At 58.1% G+C, this 20,961-nt stretch overlaps 5 protein-coding genes across 13 annotated transcripts; 3 read left to right on the top strand and 2 right to left on the bottom strand.

Annotated features, from left to right (window-relative positions):
* Window positions 1-26: 26 nt before the first annotated feature.
* On the bottom strand, window positions 27-3,752 carry rtca (RNA 3'-terminal phosphate cyclase). The gene is made up of 11 exons (XM_088426010.1): window positions 2,836-3,752; window positions 2,633-2,733; window positions 2,133-2,276; window positions 1,934-2,057; window positions 1,782-1,840; window positions 1,424-1,565; window positions 1,240-1,364; window positions 994-1,052; window positions 833-927; window positions 358-462; window positions 27-197 (listed from the first exon to the last, which is right to left on the bottom strand). The coding sequence occupies exons 1-11, from the start codon at window positions 2,881-2,883 to the stop codon at window positions 105-107; spliced, it is 1,095 nt and encodes a 364-aa protein (XP_088282136.1). The 5' UTR covers window positions 2,884-3,752; the 3' UTR covers window positions 27-104.
* Window positions 3,510-8,118, top strand: dbt (dihydrolipoamide branched chain transacylase E2). Of its 3 annotated transcripts, none has more exons than XM_088426000.1 (11): window positions 3,510-3,674; window positions 4,287-4,434; window positions 4,507-4,582; window positions 4,645-4,826; window positions 5,947-6,074; window positions 6,351-6,570; window positions 6,627-6,793; window positions 6,869-6,946; window positions 7,008-7,199; window positions 7,519-7,590; window positions 7,667-8,118. In XM_088426000.1, the coding sequence occupies exons 1-11, from the start codon at window positions 3,630-3,632 to the stop codon at window positions 7,832-7,834; spliced, it is 1,476 nt and encodes a 491-aa protein (XP_088282126.1). In that variant the 5' UTR covers window positions 3,510-3,629; the 3' UTR covers window positions 7,835-8,118. The 3 variants fall into 3 exon arrangements, with proteins under 3 accessions (XP_088282126.1, XP_088282128.1, XP_088282127.1); XM_088426002.1 differs by having other exon boundaries at window positions 3,529-3,674; window positions 4,507-4,565; XM_088426001.1 differs by having other exon boundaries at window positions 3,529-3,674; window positions 4,287-4,565.
* A 138-nt stretch (window positions 8,119-8,256) lies between these two features.
* lrrc39 (leucine rich repeat containing 39) lies at window positions 8,257-11,023 on the top strand. The gene is made up of 8 exons (XM_088426011.1): window positions 8,257-8,373; window positions 8,540-8,698; window positions 9,247-9,367; window positions 9,561-9,717; window positions 9,792-9,928; window positions 10,005-10,150; window positions 10,215-10,367; window positions 10,767-11,023. The coding sequence occupies exons 1-8, from the start codon at window positions 8,363-8,365 to the stop codon at window positions 10,930-10,932; spliced, it is 1,050 nt and encodes a 349-aa protein (XP_088282137.1). The 5' UTR covers window positions 8,257-8,362; the 3' UTR covers window positions 10,933-11,023.
* trmt13 (tRNA methyltransferase 13) lies at window positions 10,507-14,634 on the bottom strand. 6 transcript variants are annotated; one of them, XM_088426006.1, is made up of 11 exons: window positions 14,299-14,628; window positions 13,399-13,445; window positions 13,107-13,173; window positions 12,974-13,036; window positions 12,806-12,896; window positions 12,621-12,727; window positions 12,393-12,566; window positions 12,241-12,313; window positions 12,106-12,177; window positions 11,234-11,483; window positions 10,507-11,146 (listed from the first exon to the last, which is right to left on the bottom strand). In XM_088426006.1, the coding sequence occupies exons 1-11, from the start codon at window positions 14,431-14,433 to the stop codon at window positions 10,948-10,950; spliced, it is 1,278 nt and encodes a 425-aa protein (XP_088282132.1). In that variant the 5' UTR covers window positions 14,434-14,628; the 3' UTR covers window positions 10,507-10,947. The 6 variants fall into 6 exon arrangements, with proteins under 6 accessions (XP_088282132.1, XP_088282135.1, XP_088282131.1 ...); XM_088426009.1 differs by having other exon boundaries at window positions 12,389-12,566; window positions 14,299-14,332; XM_088426005.1 differs by having other exon boundaries at window positions 12,106-12,313; window positions 13,107-13,181; window positions 14,299-14,634.
* A 173-nt stretch (window positions 14,635-14,807) lies between these two features.
* On the top strand, window positions 14,808-20,924 carry map1sa (microtubule-associated protein 1Sa). Of its 2 annotated transcripts, XM_088425992.1 has the most exons (8): window positions 14,812-14,964; window positions 15,546-15,647; window positions 15,845-15,927; window positions 15,989-16,129; window positions 16,300-18,799; window positions 18,886-19,094; window positions 19,153-19,296; window positions 19,751-20,924. In XM_088425992.1, the coding sequence occupies exons 1-8, from the start codon at window positions 14,817-14,819 to the stop codon at window positions 20,234-20,236; spliced, it is 3,813 nt and encodes a 1,270-aa protein (XP_088282118.1). In that variant the 5' UTR covers window positions 14,812-14,816; the 3' UTR covers window positions 20,237-20,924. The 2 variants fall into 2 exon arrangements, with proteins under 2 accessions (XP_088282119.1, XP_088282118.1); XM_088425993.1 differs by lacking the exon at window positions 19,751-20,924 and having other exon boundaries at window positions 14,808-14,964; window positions 19,153-19,606.
* Window positions 20,925-20,961: the final 37 nt, after the last annotated feature.

Genomic DNA, 20,961 nt, shown 5'->3' with positions numbered 1-20,961 from the left:
CAAACAACAAAACGCAAACAACAAAACACTCGATCGTTCCTTTATTGAGGAGTCATTCGGTGAACTTTACGATTGGGGAAGGGCGGGGCTTCGTGAGGACGCGTCTACAGGTTTGGGTTGGACAGCCCCGACCCACGACATTCAATGACGTGGGTGACGCTCGGCCCCTCCTCACATTTCGTTATGGTGAACTCGGCCTGGGGAAAAAGAAAAACAGACAAGGGAGGGTATGGGTGCGAGCGAGCGCGACGTTGCACAAAGAGTTCCGCCCCCCCCAACCGCCGCGGCAAGACGGACGCCGAGCGCAAACCCCCATTTTCGCTGGGACGGCTCCCGAATTTCGCCGCCGCCTCTCACCCGCGTCATCTGCTGGGCCACGTGGATGGCGGTCCGCGTGTGGAGCGTGACGTCGCCCGTTCGGATCCGGGACGTGCCCTTGGCCAGCGCCATGAAGATGATCAGCTGCGGGAGAGCCAAACGTTCACGCGTCTAAAGCGCCTTTGCTCTATTTGGATGGCCGTCGGATGTCTTTTGAGGCCGCTATATTCTGACGCTATGATAACCGTCGGCAAAAATATCACCGTAATGAAAATTACAGATCTGTTTTCTTCCCACTGAACACAATCCGTTTTAGGTTTCTGGACAAAATAGCGATTCTTGTTGAAATGTTCTTGGCAGGTCACAGTTTTTTTTTAAATCTCTTTTTAAGACAAAAACTTCCCCCTTGTATGCTCTGCTCCAGTCAGATGCTTAGGTACCGAGGCGTTAAGACAAAGACCTAACCCTCCGTGCGTGGCGAGGGAAAAAACAAAATGGCCGTCGGCCAGCTCACCTGATCTTGCAGGAATTCATCCACGCAGCCGTTGTGGCGGATGTTCCTAAGCAGCATCTCGGCAGCTTCGATGCCAGTTTTGTCGGCGCGCACGCCTGCAAGAGGCGCACGCGTGAAAAGGGGTGCGCCGAGCCAGGCCCCCCGACCGGGCGCTCTCTCACCTCTCTTGCCCAGAGCCGAACCCGCAAACAAACATCCCGTGGACGACTCCGCAAAAATTCTGAAAACAGATGAGAAAGGCTTCAAAGAGCGCAAAAGTCGACCACGCAGTCGAAGCTGCGCCGTCCTTCCTCACTACAAAATGTAATATCGATGGCGGCGCCTCCCAAAAACTAAGATGGCGTCAGACTGAACGGACTGTGAAAGGATCAACTAAATCATTTCCAAAACGGGGACCTCTGGCTTACGTGATGCCGCTGCCGTTTCCGAAGGCCTTCTCCTTCTCCTCCTGCACGGCTTGAATGTTGACGTGCAGATCCTTGATTTCTCGGCGGATGGTGCGCAGGGCGGCCCCCGCCATGTCCTTGGCGAGCTGCGCGCAAAGCGCCGCGGCGTCAGCCCGAGGCGAAGGCGCCGCGGTGGGACGCGTACCTTGACGGGCAGAACGCCGGCCACGTACGCGCGGCCGTGGATCCTGGCGACGCTTCCTCGGTCCAACAAGACGAGCGGCCGCAACTCTTTGACGGGGCGCACCGTCGCCAGCACCTCGCCGCCGCCCTTGGGGTAGAAACCTCTGACGCGCACATGCAAAGACGTCGTAGGACAAACCCATAAGGCCGGCGCCCCTCGGAGCCGCGAGGGCCCCTGGCACCAAAGCGGACCAGCTCGCGAATGGCGCCATGGCAGCCTTGAAAGTACGCTTGAGGCCCCCGACGTCGCAGCTCCCATTTGTTTAGTCCCGTCGCTTTTGAAGTTCACCCGGCTGCCGACGGGCGACACGCGCGCTCACCTCATCTTGATGTCGCAGTCAAAATGGATTCCAAACTTTTCCGCAATGGGTTTGAAGACCTGAGAAGACCACGTTCACGGTCAACGCCAGCCTCTTCGACGAAGAGGGCGGGCCATCGCTTCCATGTGGACAACGAGGAGGAAGAGCGCCACCTTGAGGGTGTAGTCGATTTGCGGCGCCATCTCGGCGTTGGTTCCCCCCCGGAGGCACAAGGTGGAGGCGGCGTCGGCGTAGAGCGCGCAAGGCAGCGCCACCTGCAGTAAAAGACATACACTCCTGAAAAACACACACGCAAAAGAAATGAGCGCACGGCGCGAGCGCACGCTGCCACGTTGGCGCCGGGGGCGTCACCCTGCCGTGTGGGTATCTGCCGTGTAATTTCCTGCTCGCGTCTTTCCGGGCGTCAGGCTGACTCGGGTGGAGGCGATGGCGCCGCCCCGCAGGACGCCGCCGCACATGTCGGAGACCAGCTGGAGGCCGCTCAGGTGCTGGGGCCTGCGCGCGACACCGGCGTCGGTCAACACGCTTTGGGACGTGAGCGCGTCGGAGCGTTCGGCTGGCATTTTGATGCCAGTTGGGCATCTTAATCTGAATGGCGGAGGCGCGTGAACTGCGCACCGTTTGCACGATTGTTGCGTGAGGGGCTGAGGAGGGGGCTGAGGAAGGGGCTGAGGAAGGGGCTGAGGAAGGGGCTGAGGAAGGGGCTGAGGAGGGGGCTGAGGAGGGGGCGGGGTCCTGCTTGCCAAGCGCGCACTCCGTCCCCCACTCTAATATTTGCTGACCCGGCCACAAATGAACATTTGGGTCGGCCTTTCGGCAAAAGCGCCACGATGCGAGTGTTTTTGTTTGACCTGAGTCCCGGGGTGCTCCTGCCCGCCCGGACATTGTCGACGGTGACGGGCGAGCCGCTGACGCAGCTGAGCGCCGCCGCCACTCTCAGGATTTGGCCGCCCTGCGAATGGAGCAAAGCAAAGGAAGCGAAGCTAAGAAGACAGCCCGCCCCGCCGCTCTGTCACGAGACAGCGGCCGGCTGATGACTTGTGACGTCACTCACGCCCTCCATGACGCTGCCGTCGAGCTCCACTTGCGGCGGCGACTCCATCTCCAACGTGGACTTTCTTGCCGCTATTAGCACGTTTCCAACTGCAGCGGCGGCTGCGCTTGGAGCGTTTTCTTGTTCTGTAGCTGAGCCTCGGCGGCCGCCTCACCTTTTGGGGGATTAGCGCCTCCAACTGGCAAGGGGAAAGACCGCCACAGGCAACGTTCCACGCTGCTTCAAGTCGCCCGTCCTTTTTCAAGATACTTCCTTGGTTCTACCGGCCGGAACCTGGCCTACAGCTAGGGGAGGCTACATTTACGGTTTCAGATCAGGTCGGGACGTAGTGTGAAGCCACTTAAGGACTTTACCCAAAATGTCGGCCACGTGACCCGAAAGTCAGTCTTTTGGGGGGTGAATTGCAAATACATGAACGAATGTCTACTTTTCTATCCCAAATCTTTCATGACGCTTTCACTTGTAACATACATCGGCGGGCAGTCGGTCAACAGCAAAATAAAACTTTTTTTCACCCTCGAAAAAACACTTGAATGTCAATGAATACAAGGAAAACGAAGTAGTCGAAATTTAATAGCAGCGTTTCCGTCTGCTCGTTTCCTTTACGCGCACTTTATGTGCAGCTGGAAAGTGGAGTAACGACGAACGGCCGAGGTGCGCAGATGGAACGCTCACTCCGTGAAATTGACACAAACGAATAACGCGGCTATTGTTTTCCTACGTCGCCGGAGGGCCGCAACTCCCAAGTCGATTGGCTGCCGGCGGGGCGTGCGTCCGTGACGTTGCCAACAAAGATGGCGGCGATGGCGAGAGGCTCTTCCGCGGCGTTTCGAAGATTGGTAAGAACAACGTCCAAAGTGCCTGAAGCAGCGATCAAAACGGAAAAGGGCCACGGGCGCCGAAGCGTTTATCGTGTGACGTCACGCGCACTCGCCTCGCTAACGCTAGCACCTAGACGGCCGGCGATCCCAGGCGACACTTAAGCTAGCTAGCCTAGCCTCGCTCGGCGGAAAGGTGAATGAATTCTTCAGCGCGACTTTGTGTCGTTGATCTCAAAGTCGCCGATGAACGTATGAAACAACCGACTTGACTTGGTCACGCTAATTGAATGCCCGCCACGATTTTGGCACGAATAGCCGCGCTCGTTCTGTCCAGGTGGAAAAGGATGTTGATTTGCGGAAGGCGCAGGTGGCGAACTCCGGTCCTCGATGGCCGGTATCCCGGTTTATCCGGTTTCCATTTTTCTCCGGAAATTCTTCTCCCAACACGCCCGATTCAAATGATGAGCGAGCTTGATTGGACTCCGGTGTGTTGGGAGAAAGGGCGTTGGAAAACATGCAGGACTTTGGCCCTCCGGAACCGGAACTTGACAGCTGCTGACTGTACGGCTTTGCTCCGGACTCTCTTAAATGGAGCCGACGTGTGCACGTGTGCGTGTTGTCTGCTACCAGCTGATCCAGCAGTACCGCAGGCGCTGTCCGCAAGTCCAGGGGGTGCGCGGCCACGCCGCGCTCCGCTCGCCTCCCGCCTCGAATGGGACGTCGGAGATGCGCGGCAGGACCGCGCGCATTTGGGGCCAAGCGCTGCACGCGTCTGCAGGTCGGACGCCGTTCGGGACGGGCGGGCGATGTCGCCCGTGTCGCTGACGGCGCCCGCGTGTGTGTGACGCAGCGTGCCGCGGGGCCGTGGTCCAGTTCAAACTGTCGGACATCGGCGAGGGAATTACGGAGGTGACGGTGAAGGAGTGGTAGGTGGAGGGGCGCCCGGCCGTCCTTTGGCGGCCATTGAGCCTTTTGCGCACGTGGCCAGGTACGTCAAGGAGGGGGACAAAGTGTCCCAGTTCGACAGCATCTGCGAGGTGCAGAGCGACAAGGCGTCCGTCACCATCACCAGTCGATACGACGGCGTCATCACCAAACTCTACTACGACGCAGACGACGTGGCCCTGGTGGGGAAACCTCTGGTGGACATTGAGACCGAGTCCACTTCGGGTCAGTGCCCTTGCGCGCGCGTGCGTGGAGGTGGGGGCGGAGCTCGCCCGGCTGGGATTCGTACCGAACCGCCGTTCCCGGGGTTGTTTGGATTTGCGTCGAATTGGGCCGCTCCTTTCTCAACCCGCGATTGGGTTCTTTGTCATCACCTGGATGTGGCGGACACGCCCCCTCTCCATCAAATTGGTACAGTACAAATCGCGATCGGACGAGCGCGTTGGGGGGCGGGGCTCGCGCAAACCCGGATGCCGGGGAGAGTCGCCACGGCCTTTTGCTTTCGCCGGGGACTTTTCACTAACCGGCTGATCGGCCAAATTTCAAAGGCTCGTTGGTCTAGTTTTCCTTTCAACCCCTCAAAATGTTCACCGGCAACAGCGCTAACCATACACGTGGATATTTCCACATGCATATCCTCAGGCCGTTCTGTTGGGAGGAATTTTCATTTTGTGAGGAGAAAGAAAGGTTCAGTGCGACTCAATGCCGCAGGTTTTGCAGATGGGAATACGCAGGTGTCATGTTACGTCTTGCGTGAAACGAAAATAGAAAATACAAGCCTTTCTGCGCCTTTTAGTTGTTGGACCGAACGAAGCCTTTTGTCAAGGAGTCCCACAATGCAAAGCAAGAACTTTGCATGAAGAGGGTCAGGCGGAGGCACTCAATTTAGCAAATGTTGTCCGCTTGCACCCCCCGGCGGTTTTGGGGTCTCAACACATGTTTTTTAACGCGCCCTGTTTGCGAGGGGCCCTTGAAAGGATTCATGCAGAAATGCACGTTAAAACGCCAGCTTTACCGCATGTCCGAAATGGATAGTCTTTTCAGTTTTGGATGGCGGTAAATGAGCCCGACATGGGCTAAATTTGACGCCTGTAGAGTGTACCTCCTGACCCCCCGTTTGCAAGCGTTTAAAAGGGACGGCATACTGAGAGTCCGCATGATCTGGGTGACGTTTTAGCCTCCCGGTATTTTTTTGTATGCTTTTCCTTTGACACGCCAAAGTCATCTAAGAGCCAGAGTTGTTTTGTTAAACGTGAGCGCACGCGGCTAGTGCGGGCCAATGAAAAAAGCGGCTTAAGCCGTCGCGCGCCTCTCTCACGCCGCCCCGTGCGTGTCGCCCGTCCAGACGTGATCCAGGAAGAAGACGTGGTGGAGACGCCCGCCATGGCTCGAGAGGAACACACCCACCAGGAAATCAAAGGGCTGAAGACCCAAGCCACGCCCGCCGTCAGACGCCTCGCCATGGAGAACAATGTCAGCACCGCCTTTGGCTGGCACCGTGCCGCCAAACCTCCGCCGGCTTCCCCTTTGGTCCCGCAAACAAAATTTGCAAATGCCCCAACGGATGGGCCAATAGCGTTCGGCTTCAGAAGGGGCCGAAAATAGCACCGACCCCTTCTGACAGTTTTCTTCCAGCGTGAAGGTTTTGACCCCGTAATTAGCCGGAGCTACGCAGAGGTTCGCCAAGGGGTCGGAAGCGCGGACGGCTCCGAGCCGCGGCCAACGGCAAGCGTTCCATGGCCTTTTCAGATCAAGCTGAGCGAGGTGGTGGGCTCGGGAAAAGACGGGCGCATTCTCAAGGAGGACATCCTCAACTTCCTGGCCAAGCAGACGGGAGCCATCTTGCCTCCCGGCCCCTTCCGGGAGACCCGCTCTCCGCCCCCCGCGTCCCCTCCAGCCGCTCCTTCGCCGGCGCCCGAGCCGCCGGCGCCCGCCTTCGCCGGCAAAGACGTGACGGAGCCGCTCAAAGGTGAAAGCGGAAGCCGGGCGTTAGCGCGCTTAGCCTAAGGTGTTTTGGCGCGGCAGGCTTCCGAAAGGCCATGGTGAAGAGCATGACGGCGGCCCTGGCCATTCCTCACTTGGGCCTCTGCGACCAAGTGGACCTCGGCCGCCTGGTGGCGCTCCGGGCCGAACTGAAGGCCGAGGCCCTGGCTCACGGGATCAAACTCAGCTACATGCCCTTCTTCATTAAGGTGCCCGCCCCCTTCTGACCCCCGAGCGTGCGCTAGCCCCCCCCCTCCGCTCACGCCGCGCTCTCGTCGGCTCAGGCCGCCTCCCTCTGCCTCGCCCGCTTTCCCGTCCTCAACGCCTCGTTGGACGAGTCCTGCCAGAACATCACGTACAAGGTGAGGCCGCCCGCTCTCCCGCCCGCTCTCTCGCCCGCCCCTCAATGTCCCGCGCGGCCAGGCGTCCCACAACATCGGCGTGGCCATGGACACGAGCCTGGGTCTGCTGGTGCCCAGTGTGAAGAACGTGCAGCTGCTCAGCGTCTTGGAGGTGGCGCGGGAACTCAACCGGCTGCAGGAGCTGGGCGCCGCCGGCCAGCTGGGGACGGCCCACCTGAGCGGCGGGACCTTCAGCTTGTCCAACATCGGCTCGGTGAGTCGCCCTGCGTTCCGTGCCCCCCTTTTCTGCCGCAAAGGGGGTTCCGCTCCGTGAGCGAAACGCGTCGGCGTTCGGAAAGGTTTTTCCGCCCTTTTGGCCCCCCGTGTTTTTCGGGGGCCTCCCGCAAAATCGCCACAACCCACGTTTCGATTTGCCAACAAATATCTGAATAATATGTAGCGGTCAAAACGACAAGCAATCGTTTCTTGCCCTTGCGTCCTTCCCTTTTTCCGCAAAAACGGGTTGCGCTCTCGGCTATGCGGGGGAGTGGAGCCAGTCTGGAATGAGACATTTTTGTGCGCGTTTCCCGCAGATCGGCGGAACGTACGCCAGGCCGGTCATCCTTCCTCCGGAGGTGGCCATCGGGGCGCTGGGGAAAATCCAGGTGGGTTTGAGATTCCGGGCTCCCCGCGGGCGTCCCCGTGACCGTCCCCGGGTACTGAGTCTGCGTCTGCGCTCAGGTGCTGCCGCGCTTCGACGCCTCGGGTCACGTGACCCGGGCCCACATCATGAACGTCAGCTGGTCGGCCGACCACCGCCTCATCGACGGCGCCACCATGTGCCGCTTCTCCAACATGTGGCGGGACTTCCTGCAGAACCCCGCCAGCATGCTGCTGCACCTCAAGTGAAGCCCCGACCGCCGCCATCCGGAAGAGACTCCGCCTCCGTCGACGGACAGAAACAAAGCGATGCCCGAACGGAGCGGTCGTCCTCAGCTGTGGCCGCGCCCACTCCGGGACGACGGAAGGCAGAGGTCGTCGATCGTGTGACCTGACTATCTTTAGCGTGTTTTTTTTTTTTTTTAAATGGTGTCTGTTACCGCCCCCGCTCGTTCGGCGTTCTGGTGGTCAATATGAAAAATGAACGCTACTATTGACAAGAATTTTGAATAAAAGTTGAGGTTTACAAACAAGTGGCGGTCGTGATCACGCGTCAAACACGGCGCTATTTATTGGAACGCTACGACCCCCTGCCCCGCCCCCCGTCATCAGAGGTCAAGTGACTGCCAGAAGCTAAATTTAGCTGAGCTTAGCTCAGGAGCCAGCTGAAGAGCGCAAAAGAGGCGAGCCACCAAAAACCTACGAGGCGCTCAACTCGACTATGACCTTAACTGGGAGACGCGCACGCTGCTCCACTGGCCTAATTGCTACACGCCGATGCTGATTCTGTAAGTTAATGCTAACTTGGATTCACCACTGCATGCTGCTCCTGTAAGCTAATGCTAACTTGTACATAGCAACGTATGCTATAGCAAGCCAATGCCAAAGTCCGCGCGTGAGCGCATCCCACCGGCGTGGCGCCGCTAATGTAAGCTAACGCGTCCACGCTCCGAGGGCCCAGGAAGGCCAGCGCCGGGATCATGCTGTGACGTCATCCCGCATGGCGGCCATTTTGCCAAACGGCTCCGTCAGCTCCATGAAAACCTTGTGGGAGAGTAAGATCCGGGAAGTCCAGGAATCCAGGGACAAGCAGAAGACGAAGGCGCGCAGCAGGTGAGAAAGCGGCCGTCGAACAGCTAAGCTTTGGGCTCGAGGTGGCTCTGGCGGAAGGAACGCCGCCCGGCCTCAAGGCGAATTGGCGTCAGCGGCGCATTTTGGAGCCGGGCCTACCCGGACCTCATCCGCCTAGCTACCCTCCGCGAAAACAGAAACATTCAACGAGCATTTGTAAGAGATGAGTTTTTTTGGGTGCGCATTTGCTTTGAATACACTCAGCATCCACTTCAACCTGTTGACTCTGGAAGGGGGCTCCTCCCAGCTGTGGTCCCTTTTGAAGCTTTCTTATTTTTCCCCAATCGGAGGTTTTCCTTCCCCTTCTGGGAGCTTTGTTCAGGTGATAATGTTGCGTCATTTATGGGAAAAAAAAACATGGACCTCATTAAACCCATTTGTGGGCGAGAACCGGGCCGCGGGCCCTATCGTTGACACCGCTGCCACATACAGCTGGAACCAGATGAACGCACTTTGCAAATGGACAGCTCGCCACCGAGCTCTTGGCGAGTGCGCGACGCAAGGTGGCCGTGTGTGTGTGTGCGTGTCAGGTCGGGCGCGGCGGCGGCGGCGGGTGTTTGGGAAGAGCGCCACATGCTGGCTCGCCTCCGGGACAAAGTGAAGACGCAAGACGGCCGGCTGCTTCTGTGCCTGGAGAGCGAGGAGTGGAAGGTGATGTGAAGCGTGGAAGGGCAGACGAAGCAGGGGTGTCAAACTCTTTTTCCGGGCCTCGAAGCAGGGGTGTCCAACTCTTTTTCCGGGCCTCGGGTTTGCCACCCCCGCTTCGTCACGCTTGATCGAGCTCGTGGGGAAGGTCCCCGCAGCCAGCCACATCCGCCGGCTCATTTGCGACCCGGCCGCGCAGGCGCTGCCCGGCTGCCTGGTGCGGCTGAGCCAGGTCCAGGAGTGGCACATCCACCGGACCGGACTGCAGAAGATCCCCAGCTTCATCGCCTGCTTCGGCAACCTCCTGGTCCTGGACTTATCGCGGAACGGACTAAGCGAGATCCCCAAAGAAATCGGTGGGCGAACGGCGGTCAGGCGGGGATCCCGAAGCCGATGGGGTGACCGAACGGAGCTCGCTGTCACGTCGCAGGCGCCTTGACGCGACTCCGAGAACTCTTGCTCAGCTACAACAGGGTCCGCTCCGTTCCCGAGGAGTTGGGAGAGTGCCAGAGTCTGGAGAGGCTGGAGCTGGCAGTCAACAGAGACCTGGCCTGGCTTCCGGACAAGGTAACGCGCCTTCCGCCTCCTTTTTTTTGTTGAATAAACAAAGAAGCATCAAGTAACTTTTTGTTCCTGCTCTCAGCTGGGCCAGCTGAGGCGCCTGGACCGTCTGGACTTGTCCATGAACGCCTTCCGAGCCATCCCGCCTTGCCTGCTGCGCATGCCGGCGCTGGAGTGGCTGGACATGGCGGGAAACCTCTTGAGCTCTCTCCCCGAAGACATCCACAGGTAGGCCCCGATCCCGAGCCGAGCTTGCCCGCCCGTCTCAAAGCATGTGGGCGGCCCCTTGCAGGATGGAGAACCTGCGCGCGCTGTGGCTGCAGAGGAACCGGCTGGAGAGAGTTCCCGACGCCGTGGGTAGGATGTCCCGGCTGGACACGCTGGTCCTCAGCGGCAACCGACTGAGTGACATCCCCGCCGTCATGGAGGACATGCTCAACCTCCGGTACGCGGCGCTGCGGCCGCCGTCTCGTGCGCGCCAAAGCCCTACCAAGAGTCACCGCTTGCCAGGCGGAAGCCAAAGCCGAACGGAAACCCACCGACACGACGCGAGAACGCAACGAGAAACTCCGTAGGCCCACAGGTTTACGTTTGAGATTTTAGCCTTTAAGCAACAAAGAGTCCCAACACAAATGGTGGAGTAACACACAAAGAACGACAACATCCTGTTAAAAAGCACATTAGCGCCACACAGAAAAGTAGCGCGAGGGACTTCGGTACAACGTGGCCACTTCAAAGGCTTCATGAGATGGAGCATAAAAAGGCAATTTCAGGGGAAAGGTTCGTCCTCCCCGCCGTTCCTTCCACCATCTTGACGGGAGCCCCTGCCGTTTTTTGTGCAAAGGTTCGTCAACTTCCGGGACAACCCGCTGGCGCTGGAGATGGCCGAGACCGCCGGCGAGGACGACGAGCGCGAGATGTTCGGGCTGGAGTTCATGCTGGCGTACGTCCGGGAGGCCCGCAGGACAGCACGCGCCGCGCCCGAGGCGCTCCCGTCCGCCCGGGTCTGAGCCGCCGGGCGGGACTTACGAGGGAAGGCGGGAAGGGCAAGGGGGCGGGTCGGGCGTGGCCGTCAGCAGGACGTTCTCCAGGGTGACCCCGGCGTCCACGTAACGTGTCAGCTGCGCGCGGAAGCCCCGGCTGCGCAGGAACTCCATTCTGCCGGCGTCCAGCAGAAGTTTGCAGCGCCGTCCGATGCGCTCGCGCTCGGCCGGTGACAGGAACCTGCCCGCGGGCGCCGCCCAATAAAGGCAAATGAGTAAAGACGGCGGCCGAAGACTCTTGACGTAATTACGGGCCGGGAGGGTTTACCCCGCCGCTCCGTCCGTGTCCTCCGGCGCCCCGTCTTCCGTCCGATGGCCCGCTCGCAGGCCGCACGTGGCCCAGCTGGACATGCGGCAGAACCCCGAGAACTCCTCGGGCCCCAGACCCAGATCGGAGAAGAAGCGGCGCCCCGTGTAGTCACGCCACTCGCAGCGATGGTGACAGCACAGCGCCAGCGCCAGGCCCGCCACCCCGCCGGGTTCCGCCCGCGCTCCCAACAGGCAGCGGAGCGCCAGATCTGAGGCGCAACACAGGCAAAGTCGCTCCAGATCCCGTCTGCCGCGACGGGGCGCTCGAATCCGCTCGAAGCCGGCGTGACGCCAAACAGACCGGGAATTGGCCACCGGCGGCAACTTTTTCAAACCGCGCGCGGATCGTCAGCTAAAGCTAAGACAATTTTCACCAATCCGAGTCGGTCCAATTAACTCTTTCGGTGCCAAGCTTAAGACCGGAAAAGACCGCCAGTGTATTTAGCCGTTCACTCATATTTCAAGGCCTACAGAATATCGCGTGCTACGTCCATGTCAACACAGGTGCAATCATTCGAAAGTAAGGAATATGTAATATGTGTTGTACGTGTGGCAACACTGCCATCCAATGGTCACAATGATCACTACAGGTCTCTATGCGCTTCATATTAGACGAGCACTAGCCAAGGGCGTCAGCTATCCTCCGTAAAAAAAAAATCCAGAATTTGAGTACGTATGGTTTGTATGACTATTTAAAAAACAAGAATTCCGGACACCGAAAAAAGGGCGTCCAAAGGGCGAGCCGGACGCCAGCATGTGAAGAACGAAAGCGAAAAGGGGCCGGCCCACGAGGCGCTCTCAAAAGATGAACATTTGCGGGCGAGGTCTCACCCGTGGCTGCGCCGCACAAGTGCTTGCCGACGCCCACCAACGGCAGCCGGCGCTCCAGCAGCGGCACTTTACCTGAAACAGAGGCAGGAAACGTGAAGCCCCGACCCGCCGCCGCCACCCGCTCCGGTTCCTTACTCAAGTCCAGGTGCCGAATGTCCATCCGCAGCCTGGCAAACTCGGCGTCGCCGCCCTGATGCTTCCCGTCCACCTGCGCGAAAAAAAGCCATCAGCTGGTGGGTCGGGGCGGGAGGCGCGGGCGGAAAGCGCGGGCGGGGCGCCCGACCAGCCTTGAATCGCGTGGCGCTGCGCTCCACCAGCAGCAGCTGCAGGTGCTGGCGCCGGTCGGCCGCCAGGGCCAGATGAATCCAGTGCGACAGTTTTCCTCGACCCGCCCCGAACTCCACGAAGCAGAGGCCGCGTCGCAGCAGCCCCAGCGACTCCAGGTGGCCCAAGATGGAAGACTGCGGAGAGCAGCGCTCAGGCGTCTGGGGACGGGCGAGCGGGCCGGCGCCTACCTGCTGCGTGAGGTGTTTGTGGGCCGAAGGGCCCTTCCCAGGGTCGTCCACTTCCTCCTGGAAAATGCCGTGCGACAGGACGCGCTCCTCCGGCTCGCCGGGCAGACCTTCGGCCGGCGCCGATTAACGGGCGCGTCCTCCGCAAGGCGCTCGGACGGACAGATTGGCGTCTAGAGCGCGCTCACCTTCTGAAGCCGTCTGGAGTTTGTCCAGCAGGTGGCGTAGCCGAGTCGCGCTTTGCTCGCACAAGGTCGCCTGGAGGCCAGGTGTGGCGTCCTGGAGGCCAAGCGTTACCGTGGGGAACTGACAGCCAAAGCACCGGAGGATTTCAAAAGGGGTGCGGCGGGCCTCACCTGCGGGGGGCGCCGCTCGTCTTCGTCGGACGAGCCGCCGTTGACGTTCTCCGCATAGTAAACCTGAACCGCCACACGTCAAAAAGCGCGGCCGCCTTCGGGGTCCGGCGAAGAAACCGAGACGCTCACTCACCGCTTTCGCTTTGGGGCGGGAGTTGCATTTCTTCAAGTGTTTCTCCAGATTGTCTCGGCTGACCGTACTGACCGCCCACGAAAAAAAAAAAAAGAAAAAGAAATCCGTCCATGAAAGAAAAAGCCACGATGCGCAAGGTCGCCGGGGCCAAACGGATCTTATGCGCTTCAAGTCCACGACGATTGCGCGTCTACGTTCTCGTTAGCCTCCACCCACGATGCAAAGCGGCGAGCACGCATGGCAGTCCCCGCGCGCGCGCCTAAAGACAAAAAGGCTCGATGGGCTCACTTACTGTTTGGGGTCCAGCGGACAGAGCGTCCTCCCGCCGCCGCCTTCTTCCTGAAACAGACAACGCCACGGTCATCATTGCCAGCAACGTCATCGTGAAATTGGGACCTCAGCTGGAGATGCTAGCGTTCCCTTGTTTTTTCACCATGGGCAATGGACTGGAAAACCCTCACAGTAAATATCTCAAAGTGAGATTGACCCCCCCCCCAGAACATTTCCTCACGCATCTGCACACAAGGCACTCCCTCCCCCCACGCGTACATTTCCGCACAGCTTTCTCACTCACAGTCATAAGCGCGCCGGTTGTCGTTAAGAATCGTTAAAAAAAGGCCCTCGTTTAACATCGCCACTCCATCAATGGAAGGATGAGCGTCGATTTAGTGTTTCGCAAAAGTGCCTACGGCTGAAAAATACTTTTAACAGGCACGTCGGCTTCAGAGACCATCTCGGGACTAAGCGTCATCGCGGTACACCAGCTGCCAGAAAAGCAAAACAAAAGAGGGACAGTGTGTGAGATTTAGACGGGTTTCCAATATGGGCAGCTGGAGCTTCTGCATTTACCATTGCCTGTAGCTATAACAGCCCCGGGAGACGTTTCATTTCACATGAATGAAAAACGGTCTTAACGCAGCGTCCCCTTAAGCGGTAAAAAGTGAAGCGCAAAGTGGCGAGGGAAGAGCGCACAGTATTTTCTTTGAAAGAAAATGAAGATCGTCTTTGGAAATCAGCATTTGGCCGCTATAAATCGCTCGCCATGCTTTGAAACATTCCGAACTATACGGAGGGAGTCCACAAAAAGCACGCAAGCTCGGGCGGCGCTCCGCATCCCGAATGTCAGAACATCCGCGTCAACGCGACGTTCGTCCGCGAAGTGAATGTTTTCGGCAAGCAGAGGCCAACTCACGGAGACGCCGGTGTCCATGTTGGCGTGTTCTCCACAAAACCTGCGCCCCTTGGCGACGAGCATTTTGCAAAAACGTTTCTTTTTGGTCACGAAGAAGGCACATTTGCCACATCTGTCGACCGTGGGCGCCGCCATGTTGGCCGAGTGGTTATGCTGCGTTCACGTGCTCGCCGGGAGGAAGGGGACGGTGAAGTCGCTACTCCTCGTCTCGTCATACAAAAGAAGGCAGTTCGGTGCACAATTTGGACTAGGCGTCACTTGCGCTTTCGGGGCACGGGAACATTTTATTGCGATTATAATTTTTTCAGAAGTCGTGCGACGGCGACAAGTCCGAGCGACTTTTTCTCCAGCGAGCCCTGAAGTCATCGCCGTCTTCTCATTGGTCATCTTGTGTCACGGTTACTCGAGCGCCTTCGCCGATTGGTCACTTTCCGATTCGGTCCCCGCCCTCGATCAGAGGGAGGGGCGCGTCCGGAGCTCGAGCGCGGTGACGTCCCCACCGGACCGGCCATGATGCCATGATGGCGGCCGAACGGGGCGACGTTGGCGATCGTGCCTCGGCCTCCGCGCCGGCGGCGGATTACTCCATGCTGGTGGTGGTCGGGATGGTCGGGGCGCTGCGAGCCGGGGGCCAGCTGGAGCGGCTCTTGCAGCACATCGAGTCCGGTGAGTTTGTGCAAACTTTTGCCGCCACGCCATAGCCACGGCGGGGGAAGTTGGCACACCCTTTCACAATAAAACCACTAAGTCCAGAATGGCGTGTGTGGCCAAAAGTTTTAGCGTTTTAGAGAGCGAGAGAGAGAGAGAAAGTTTTAAGGCTTCGTCATGGTGGTTCTTTTCCTCTGCCTGAGCAACTCAAATGCTTTGTGTTTTGGGGAAATAAACGTCTAGTATCTTACTCCTCATGTCCAGACAGTTTTCAACAAAAGCACAAATGATCACATCTTTCCAGCAATGAGAGCGCAGATTTTGGAGTGACATCACAGGGACGAGCAGAGCTTCCTGTTGGGGATAGGGTTTGACGCTCACATGATCCAAACAAATTTGACACAAACGGCCACTAAATCTCCTGGACATCTACAATGACAATCCCCAATCAGCCAATCAGAATCCACTGACCCAAGGCATCATTGTTTGTTACAGTGTGCCATGAGAATGCTATCACATGCTTTGGGTTCCCAACATAGAATGAGTGAGTCATTCTTCCTCTTCCTGTGTGTGTGTGTGTGTGTGTGCGCGTGCTTCAGGCGTGCGCTGCTGGCGTGTCCCATTGGAGCTGGACCTTCTGGACCAGCAGCTGAAGCTCTTCGTGTCCCGGCACTCGGCCTTCCTGTCAGAGGAGATTCCCGGTGAGAAGCTCCAACGCGATTGGATATTTAGCGAGGTTCCGCCCACGCCGTTTTTGTCACTTGTTGAGACCAAGCAGTCCCACGTCCGCACTTTGACGCTTTTCATCTTGACCGAGACGAGGACTTTTCGCCACGCGGCATTACGTTGGCGGTCGGCTAACGGAGCTTGACATGTTTTCCTTTTCCTGCGCTCGCAGGTCAGCGGACTTTGCAGCACCGCGGAGAGATTCTGGACACGCAAGTGGTGCTGAATCCGGCTCACGATCTGGTCTGCTCCGAGGTAAGAACGCTGGAAAACGTCAAGGTTTTGGTTCTTGCGCTCAAATCATTTGTGCGCGTAGGTGCGGCGGCTGCTGTGCGAGCCGTCCCGACACAAACTCTTGGTCGTGGCCGGTCAGTGCGCGGAGGACAGCGGAGACGTGGTGCTGCAGAAAGGCCTCTTCTCAGCGGGCGACTTGATCCAGATCTGCGCAGACGAAGAGGTTAGCCGGCGGTCTTTGGTCTCGCATTCTTTTCTCGTTGCGCTCACGGCCCGCTTGTCGACGGGAATCGATTCTCCCTCGGTCCGGTCCACGGGACAGGGAAGAAAGCGAACATCACATCGTGTCACATGAGGGACAAACGCCCCTCCTCTCTGCCCCGTTCTTTGTAGGTCGGTCTCTCGTGGCGCTCGGCGGAGGAGGCGGCGAAGGCCAGCCTTACCGTTAGCTGTCCGAACTCGGGCCTTTGGAGGGACCCCTCGTTGAAGGAGGGCAACCTGCAAGACTTCCTTACCGTCCGGGTCAACCCTCCGCTGATCCTCCCGCAGATGGAGGGTCTGCAAGAGTTTGTGGAGTACCTCTCCGAGTCTTTGGAAGCGGAGTCGCCCTTTGAGCTTCTGGAGCCCCCGAATACGGTGGGATTCCTGAAACTCTCCCGGCCCTGCTGCTACATCTTTCCCGGCGGTCGGGGGGACGCCGCGTTCTTTGCCGTCAACGGTTTCAACGTCCTAGTAAACGGGGGCTCGGACCCCCGCGCCTGCTTCTGGAAACTGGTACGGCACCTGGACAGAATCGACTCTGTCCTGGTGACGCACGTGGGCGTGGACAACCTCCCCGGGCTCAACAGTCTGCTGCTGAGAAAAGTGGCAGAGCGGGACCGGGACTCGGACCGAGGGCAGGCTGAAGAGGACTGGACGAAAAAGCTGGCATCGCCGGAACTCGGAGTTTTTTTTCTCAACGCTCCCGAAAGCCTGAGGGCCACGCGGGGGGATCCCGGCGAGCTTCGCGGCGCCGACCAGGGTGCGCTGATCTTGGAGCGTTTGGAAAAACTCTCCATCAAAGCGCAACCGTTGTGTCGCTCCAACGGGCCTTCCGTTGAGCCGCTGCTTTTGTTCCACAAGATGGGCGTCGGCCGTCTGGAGCTGTACCCTCTGAATCCAGTCAGTGGCAGTAAAGAACTGGAAGAGTTGCTGCAGACTTCGCCCAAAGGTTCCACGTCCAAGAGCTCAGATCTTCCATTGGCGTGCCTGACTTCCGTCTGCGCTTTGCTGGTCTGGCACCCTTCCAGCAATCGGGAGAAGATCGTCCGTGTCCTTTTCCCGGGATGCACGCCGCAGGCCAAAATCCTGGATGGGCTTGAAAGACTCAAGCATTTAGACTTCCTCCGTGTTCCGGCGGCCAGTTCCAAGGACCCGGAACCATCGGAAATGGAGAAGTTGCCAAAGCGTGCCGAGAGTAGGGAAAGCGCTAAGGGGAGGGAGCCGCGGGTCACGGGTGCCTTCCAGAAGGACAGAATCGGGCGGGTTCCTGACAAAAAACAAGAGGTGAAAGTGAAGACGAAGGTGGCAGGAGAAGCTCCTGGATCCAGAGAAAAGGAACAGGAGGTGAGATTGAAGCCGGTCAGGCCTCCTGAGAAGCTCATGCCAAAGAAGGATGTGAAAAAGAGAGAGGAAAGAGGGCCCGCTGCTGCTGTGAGAGAAAGTCTCAGGAAAGACCTTACCAAAACAAAGAAAGAGAGCAAAGCGGAACCCAAGAAAGATGGCAAGAGAGAAGATGGGAAAACCGCCCCCAAAGATCTCAAGAAAGTTGCCGTGGCTCCAGGTTTGGAGGTGAAAAAATCTCCGGTCAGGGGTCTGAAGACAGGCCCGTTGAGCAAAGCAACACAAGCTAACACGGAGTGGAGCCGCCCACATTTTGCAACCGAAGATGACAACAGGAACCGCGTGGGAACCAGCCCGGAGCTTCCAAACGGTGATGGGGCCAGGAAAAAGCTGGACGCGGTGACGCAGGCAAGTCCGCGGGCTCACACGGAGTCCTCCTCGGCACCTGAAGCTCACCGACGCCCGGACCGCGAAGACGCCCCGGAAGAGGGCCTGGTTTTGCAAGATGAGTGCTCCGCTCCCTTTGCCAGAAAGATTCCGTCCTCCTTCCCCACTTCGCCGCCTTCTCGGGTCCGCTTCCTCCGCTCCGCCGACGGTGACGATGCCCTTTCAGCGGCGGTCCCACCGCTGACCCAGAACCTCCGCTCCAATGGCCGCGCGACTAATTCGTATCACAACAACAACAACAACAATGTCGCCCCGCCGCCCAACGGCGTCCGTGTCCCTGGATGGGAGCAAGGCCTTGGCGGCGTCTCGGACGTTCCTCACGACGTGGACCTGTGCTTGGTGTCGCCTTGCGAGTTCCGGCACCAAAGGATTGAAGGTGACGCCACGCATGTCTCGGAGGCGTCCTCGCAGGAAGGGGGAAGCCCGCCCACATCGCCCGGCGGCTCCCTCCTCAACGTCCCGGCCGCCGTCGAGGAGTTCCCTTCCTTGGCCGCGGACGAAGACCCGGGCGGGCCCCTCCGGCCCGGCGTCGCCCTCTCCCTCCTTCCGGGTCCGCGTTCCTCCCCCGATCCGCCGTCGGCCCTGCTCAAGGACTCGCCTCCGCTACCTCCCCAACCGGAAGCTTGCATGGCTGACGTGGACGTCGCAAGCAAGGCTCCCAAGGTACCTGTAGGCAAGGCCAAAAAACCAGCGGGAACCTCGCCGTGGGGGGCTTCCGGAAGCACGGCCGTCCAGAACCTCAAGGCCAAGGCCGGCGCTGCACCTAAATCCGGCGGCCTGGACGTTAGAATATCGTCCCGTATTTCGGCGGGCGGATGGCGAAGCGCCAAGGCTCCGGTGCCAGGTAGGCAGGCAGGCGGGCGCCGTCCCGCCTTCGTGACCGGCTTCTGCAGCACGCCTTGAGGTGAAAGCGCTTGTGTCTTTTCTCAGCGTCCAAAAGTTGGGAGGCCGCCGCCGTCCAGGTGGACCTGGCCTACCTGCCTTCCGGATCGGCCTCGTCCACCGTCGACTCGGAGTTGTTCCGCCGCCTCCGCGCGTCCTACTACGTGCTGAGCGGCGAGGAGCCCGTGAAGGCGGCGGCCATGAGGAGCATCCTGGACGCGTTGCTGGACGGCAAGAGCGGCTGGCCGGACGCGCAGGTCGGCGGACGCTCGCGCCCGTTGTCCCGACAGTTCTGTGACGGCTCCGTGCCCCCAGGTGACGCTGATCCCGACCTTCGATTCCGCGGCCATGCACGAGTGGTACCGGGAGACGCAGCGGCAGCAGAGGCTACTGTCCATCACCGTGTTGGGGAGCAACAGCACGGTGGCCATGCAGGAGGAAACCTTCCCCGCCTGCAAGGTGGAGTTCTGAGCCCGGCCCGGCCCGGCCCGGCCCGCGGGCTCGCGTCATGGCCGCCCGTCTCCGGGGTCCGGGTTTCTTGCTAATATCGCCGCTGGCTTTCTCTGACAATCGTTGGGGTTCTGCTCCGGGTTTGCCAGCAGTTTTGGGGAGGGGGATTAGTGACCGCCGGGGGTTCGGCCCGGGGCCGACGGCGGCAACGTGTCCGCAAGCGTGTCGGCTCGTGGCTTGTTGTGCCACGGCTTTGTTTGAGTTGCGCCGAACGGAGGCCGTGGGCGCGTTGAGTTCCTACGACCTGCAATTGGGATTTTGCCCCCCCCCCCCCCCCCCCCCCCCAAAAAAAAAAAAAAAAAAAAACAACACTCCTTGTTACTAGCGGTGTCCCAATGCAACCTAAAGCACTGTCCCGATACCATGTTAGAAAGAACGATACTTTTTTTGTGTGAAATGTTAGGCGGGACCTGGACCAAGAGAACTAAATCAAAGACGCAACATCTGCGACACTAGGGAGAGAAGATGCAAAATTCCAAATGAAAATCTGCACGCCGGATACAAGAGCAGGTGCGGCATCTGGAACGGACTGCTTGCGTGTGAGATTTGGAATGTAGACACGTGTGAGACCAAACTGCTTTTTTTGTTTTATTTTAATCCCTTTTTTGGACTGAAATCGGGTCACCCCTACTTGCTCCTACTTGGACTTATTTTTTTTCTCCCATGTGCCAGCACTCCAGAGTCGTTGGGCAGCGAACCACGGCCGCAAATAACATCGGTCCAATTGCCGTTTTGCCCACAAAACTCTCTTCTATTTATTTATTTATTTCCCGCTTCTCTGTTTCCAAACACTGTGGTACCAAGGTCATCCCGTTTGTTATCGGGCCGTCGAGTTTTGGCGCCCCCTGCCGCACCGGATGACAAATACATGCAGGTGTCATGTTTTTAAAGGGACAGTGTGTAAGATTGAGGGTGTTTTTCATTTAAAAGGAATAAATTAAATGATTGTTAATTTACAAAACGTGTTTGTTAATAGCTACGGACAATGGGAAATGCAGCACCTCCTGCTGTCCGCAATGAAAGACGGTTGAAATCTTACACACTATCCCTTTAAGTATGGAGGACGCAAGTGGCAAAAATCAATAAATAAACTTACAATTCGGTAATTAAATAAAAGTCAATTGATTGTCATTAATTAAATGTTTCATTTGTGAATTAAATGTATTTTAAATACCAAACCACGTTTTTAATGACTATTAACAAAACATTTAATGAACGACAAGTAATACGTTTCTATTCATGACACTTTTAATAATCAAAACGTTTTTAATCAATGACACGTTTTTATCAGTTAAACATTTCATTTAAAAAAAATATTAGACATTTATGTTGATTATTTTTTGAATTTTGGCACTTTTGGTCCTCCATACTTGTGCACTCGACCCAGGTGTTGAATGAGCAAGCAGCTGGTCTTTTGTTGGTTTCAACTTTTGAAAAGTAATTTCACTTTGCAATTTTTCCCTCCAAGTCCAATTTGTTGAGTTAAATGTCTTTCTTTTTCATGAATTTTTGCGCTCACGGGCACGCCTTATGTTTTGAAACACTAATGCGCATGAAATAAAGTGCTTTGATGTGAATGTATGCGTAAAATCTGAACGCGGGAAGCGTGTTCTC

This window comes from Hippichthys cyanospilos, chromosome 10 (assembly GCF_059441005.1).
Source record: "Hippichthys cyanospilos isolate Australia breed blue-spotted pipefish chromosome 10, RoL_Hcya_1.0, whole genome shotgun sequence".
NCBI classification, from domain to species: Eukaryota; Metazoa; Chordata; class Actinopteri; order Syngnathiformes; family Syngnathidae; genus Hippichthys; species Hippichthys cyanospilos.
This window is presented reverse-complemented; position numbering and strand designations above follow the sequence as displayed.

Coding starts and splice junctions, on each gene's coding strand:
- dbt (XM_088426000.1), top strand. CDS start 3,630: ATGGCGGCGATGGCGAGAGGCTCTTCCGCGGCGTTTCGAAGATTG. Junction 3,675..4,286: donor CCGCGGCGTTTCGAAGATTG/GTAAGAACAACG, acceptor GTCTGCTACCAG/CTGATCCAGCAGTACCGCAG. Junction 7,200..7,518: donor GCTTGTCCAACATCGGCTCG/GTGAGTCGCCCT, acceptor CGTTTCCCGCAG/ATCGGCGGAACGTACGCCAG.
- rtca (XM_088426010.1), bottom strand. CDS start 2,883: ATGGAGTCGCCGCCGCAAGTGGAGCTCGACGGCAGCGTCATGGAGGGC. Junction 2,058..2,132: donor GCAGATACCCACACGGCAGG/GTGACGCCCCCG, acceptor TGTGTTTTTCAG/GAGTGTATGTCTTTTACTGC. Junction 463..832: donor ATGAATTCCTGCAAGATCAG/GTGAGCTGGCCG, acceptor GCTCTCCCGCAG/CTGATCATCTTCATGGCGCT.
- map1sa (XM_088425992.1), top strand. CDS start 14,817: ATGATGGCGGCCGAACGGGGCGACGTTGGCGATCGTGCCTCGGCCTCC. Junction 14,965..15,545: donor CTTGCAGCACATCGAGTCCG/GTGAGTTTGTGC, acceptor CGCGTGCTTCAG/GCGTGCGCTGCTGGCGTGTC. Junction 15,648..15,844: donor CCTGTCAGAGGAGATTCCCG/GTGAGAAGCTCC, acceptor CTGCGCTCGCAG/GTCAGCGGACTTTGCAGCAC.
- trmt13 (XM_088426004.1), bottom strand. CDS start 14,433: ATGGCGGCGCCCACGGTCGACAGATGTGGCAAATGTGCCTTCTTCGTG. Junction 13,174..13,398: donor TGTCCGCTGGACCCCAAACA/GTAAGTGAGCCC, acceptor GTGGGCGGTCAG/TACGGTCAGCCGAGACAATC. Junction 11,484..12,105: donor CTTGTGCGGCGCAGCCACGG/GTGAGACCTCGC, acceptor GTTGCGCCTCAG/ATCTGGCGCTCCGCTGCCTG.
- lrrc39 (XM_088426011.1), top strand. Junction 9,718..9,791: donor CGAGATCCCCAAAGAAATCG/GTGGGCGAACGG, acceptor GTCACGTCGCAG/GCGCCTTGACGCGACTCCGA. Junction 9,929..10,004: donor TGGCCTGGCTTCCGGACAAG/GTAACGCGCCTT, acceptor TCCTGCTCTCAG/CTGGGCCAGCTGAGGCGCCT.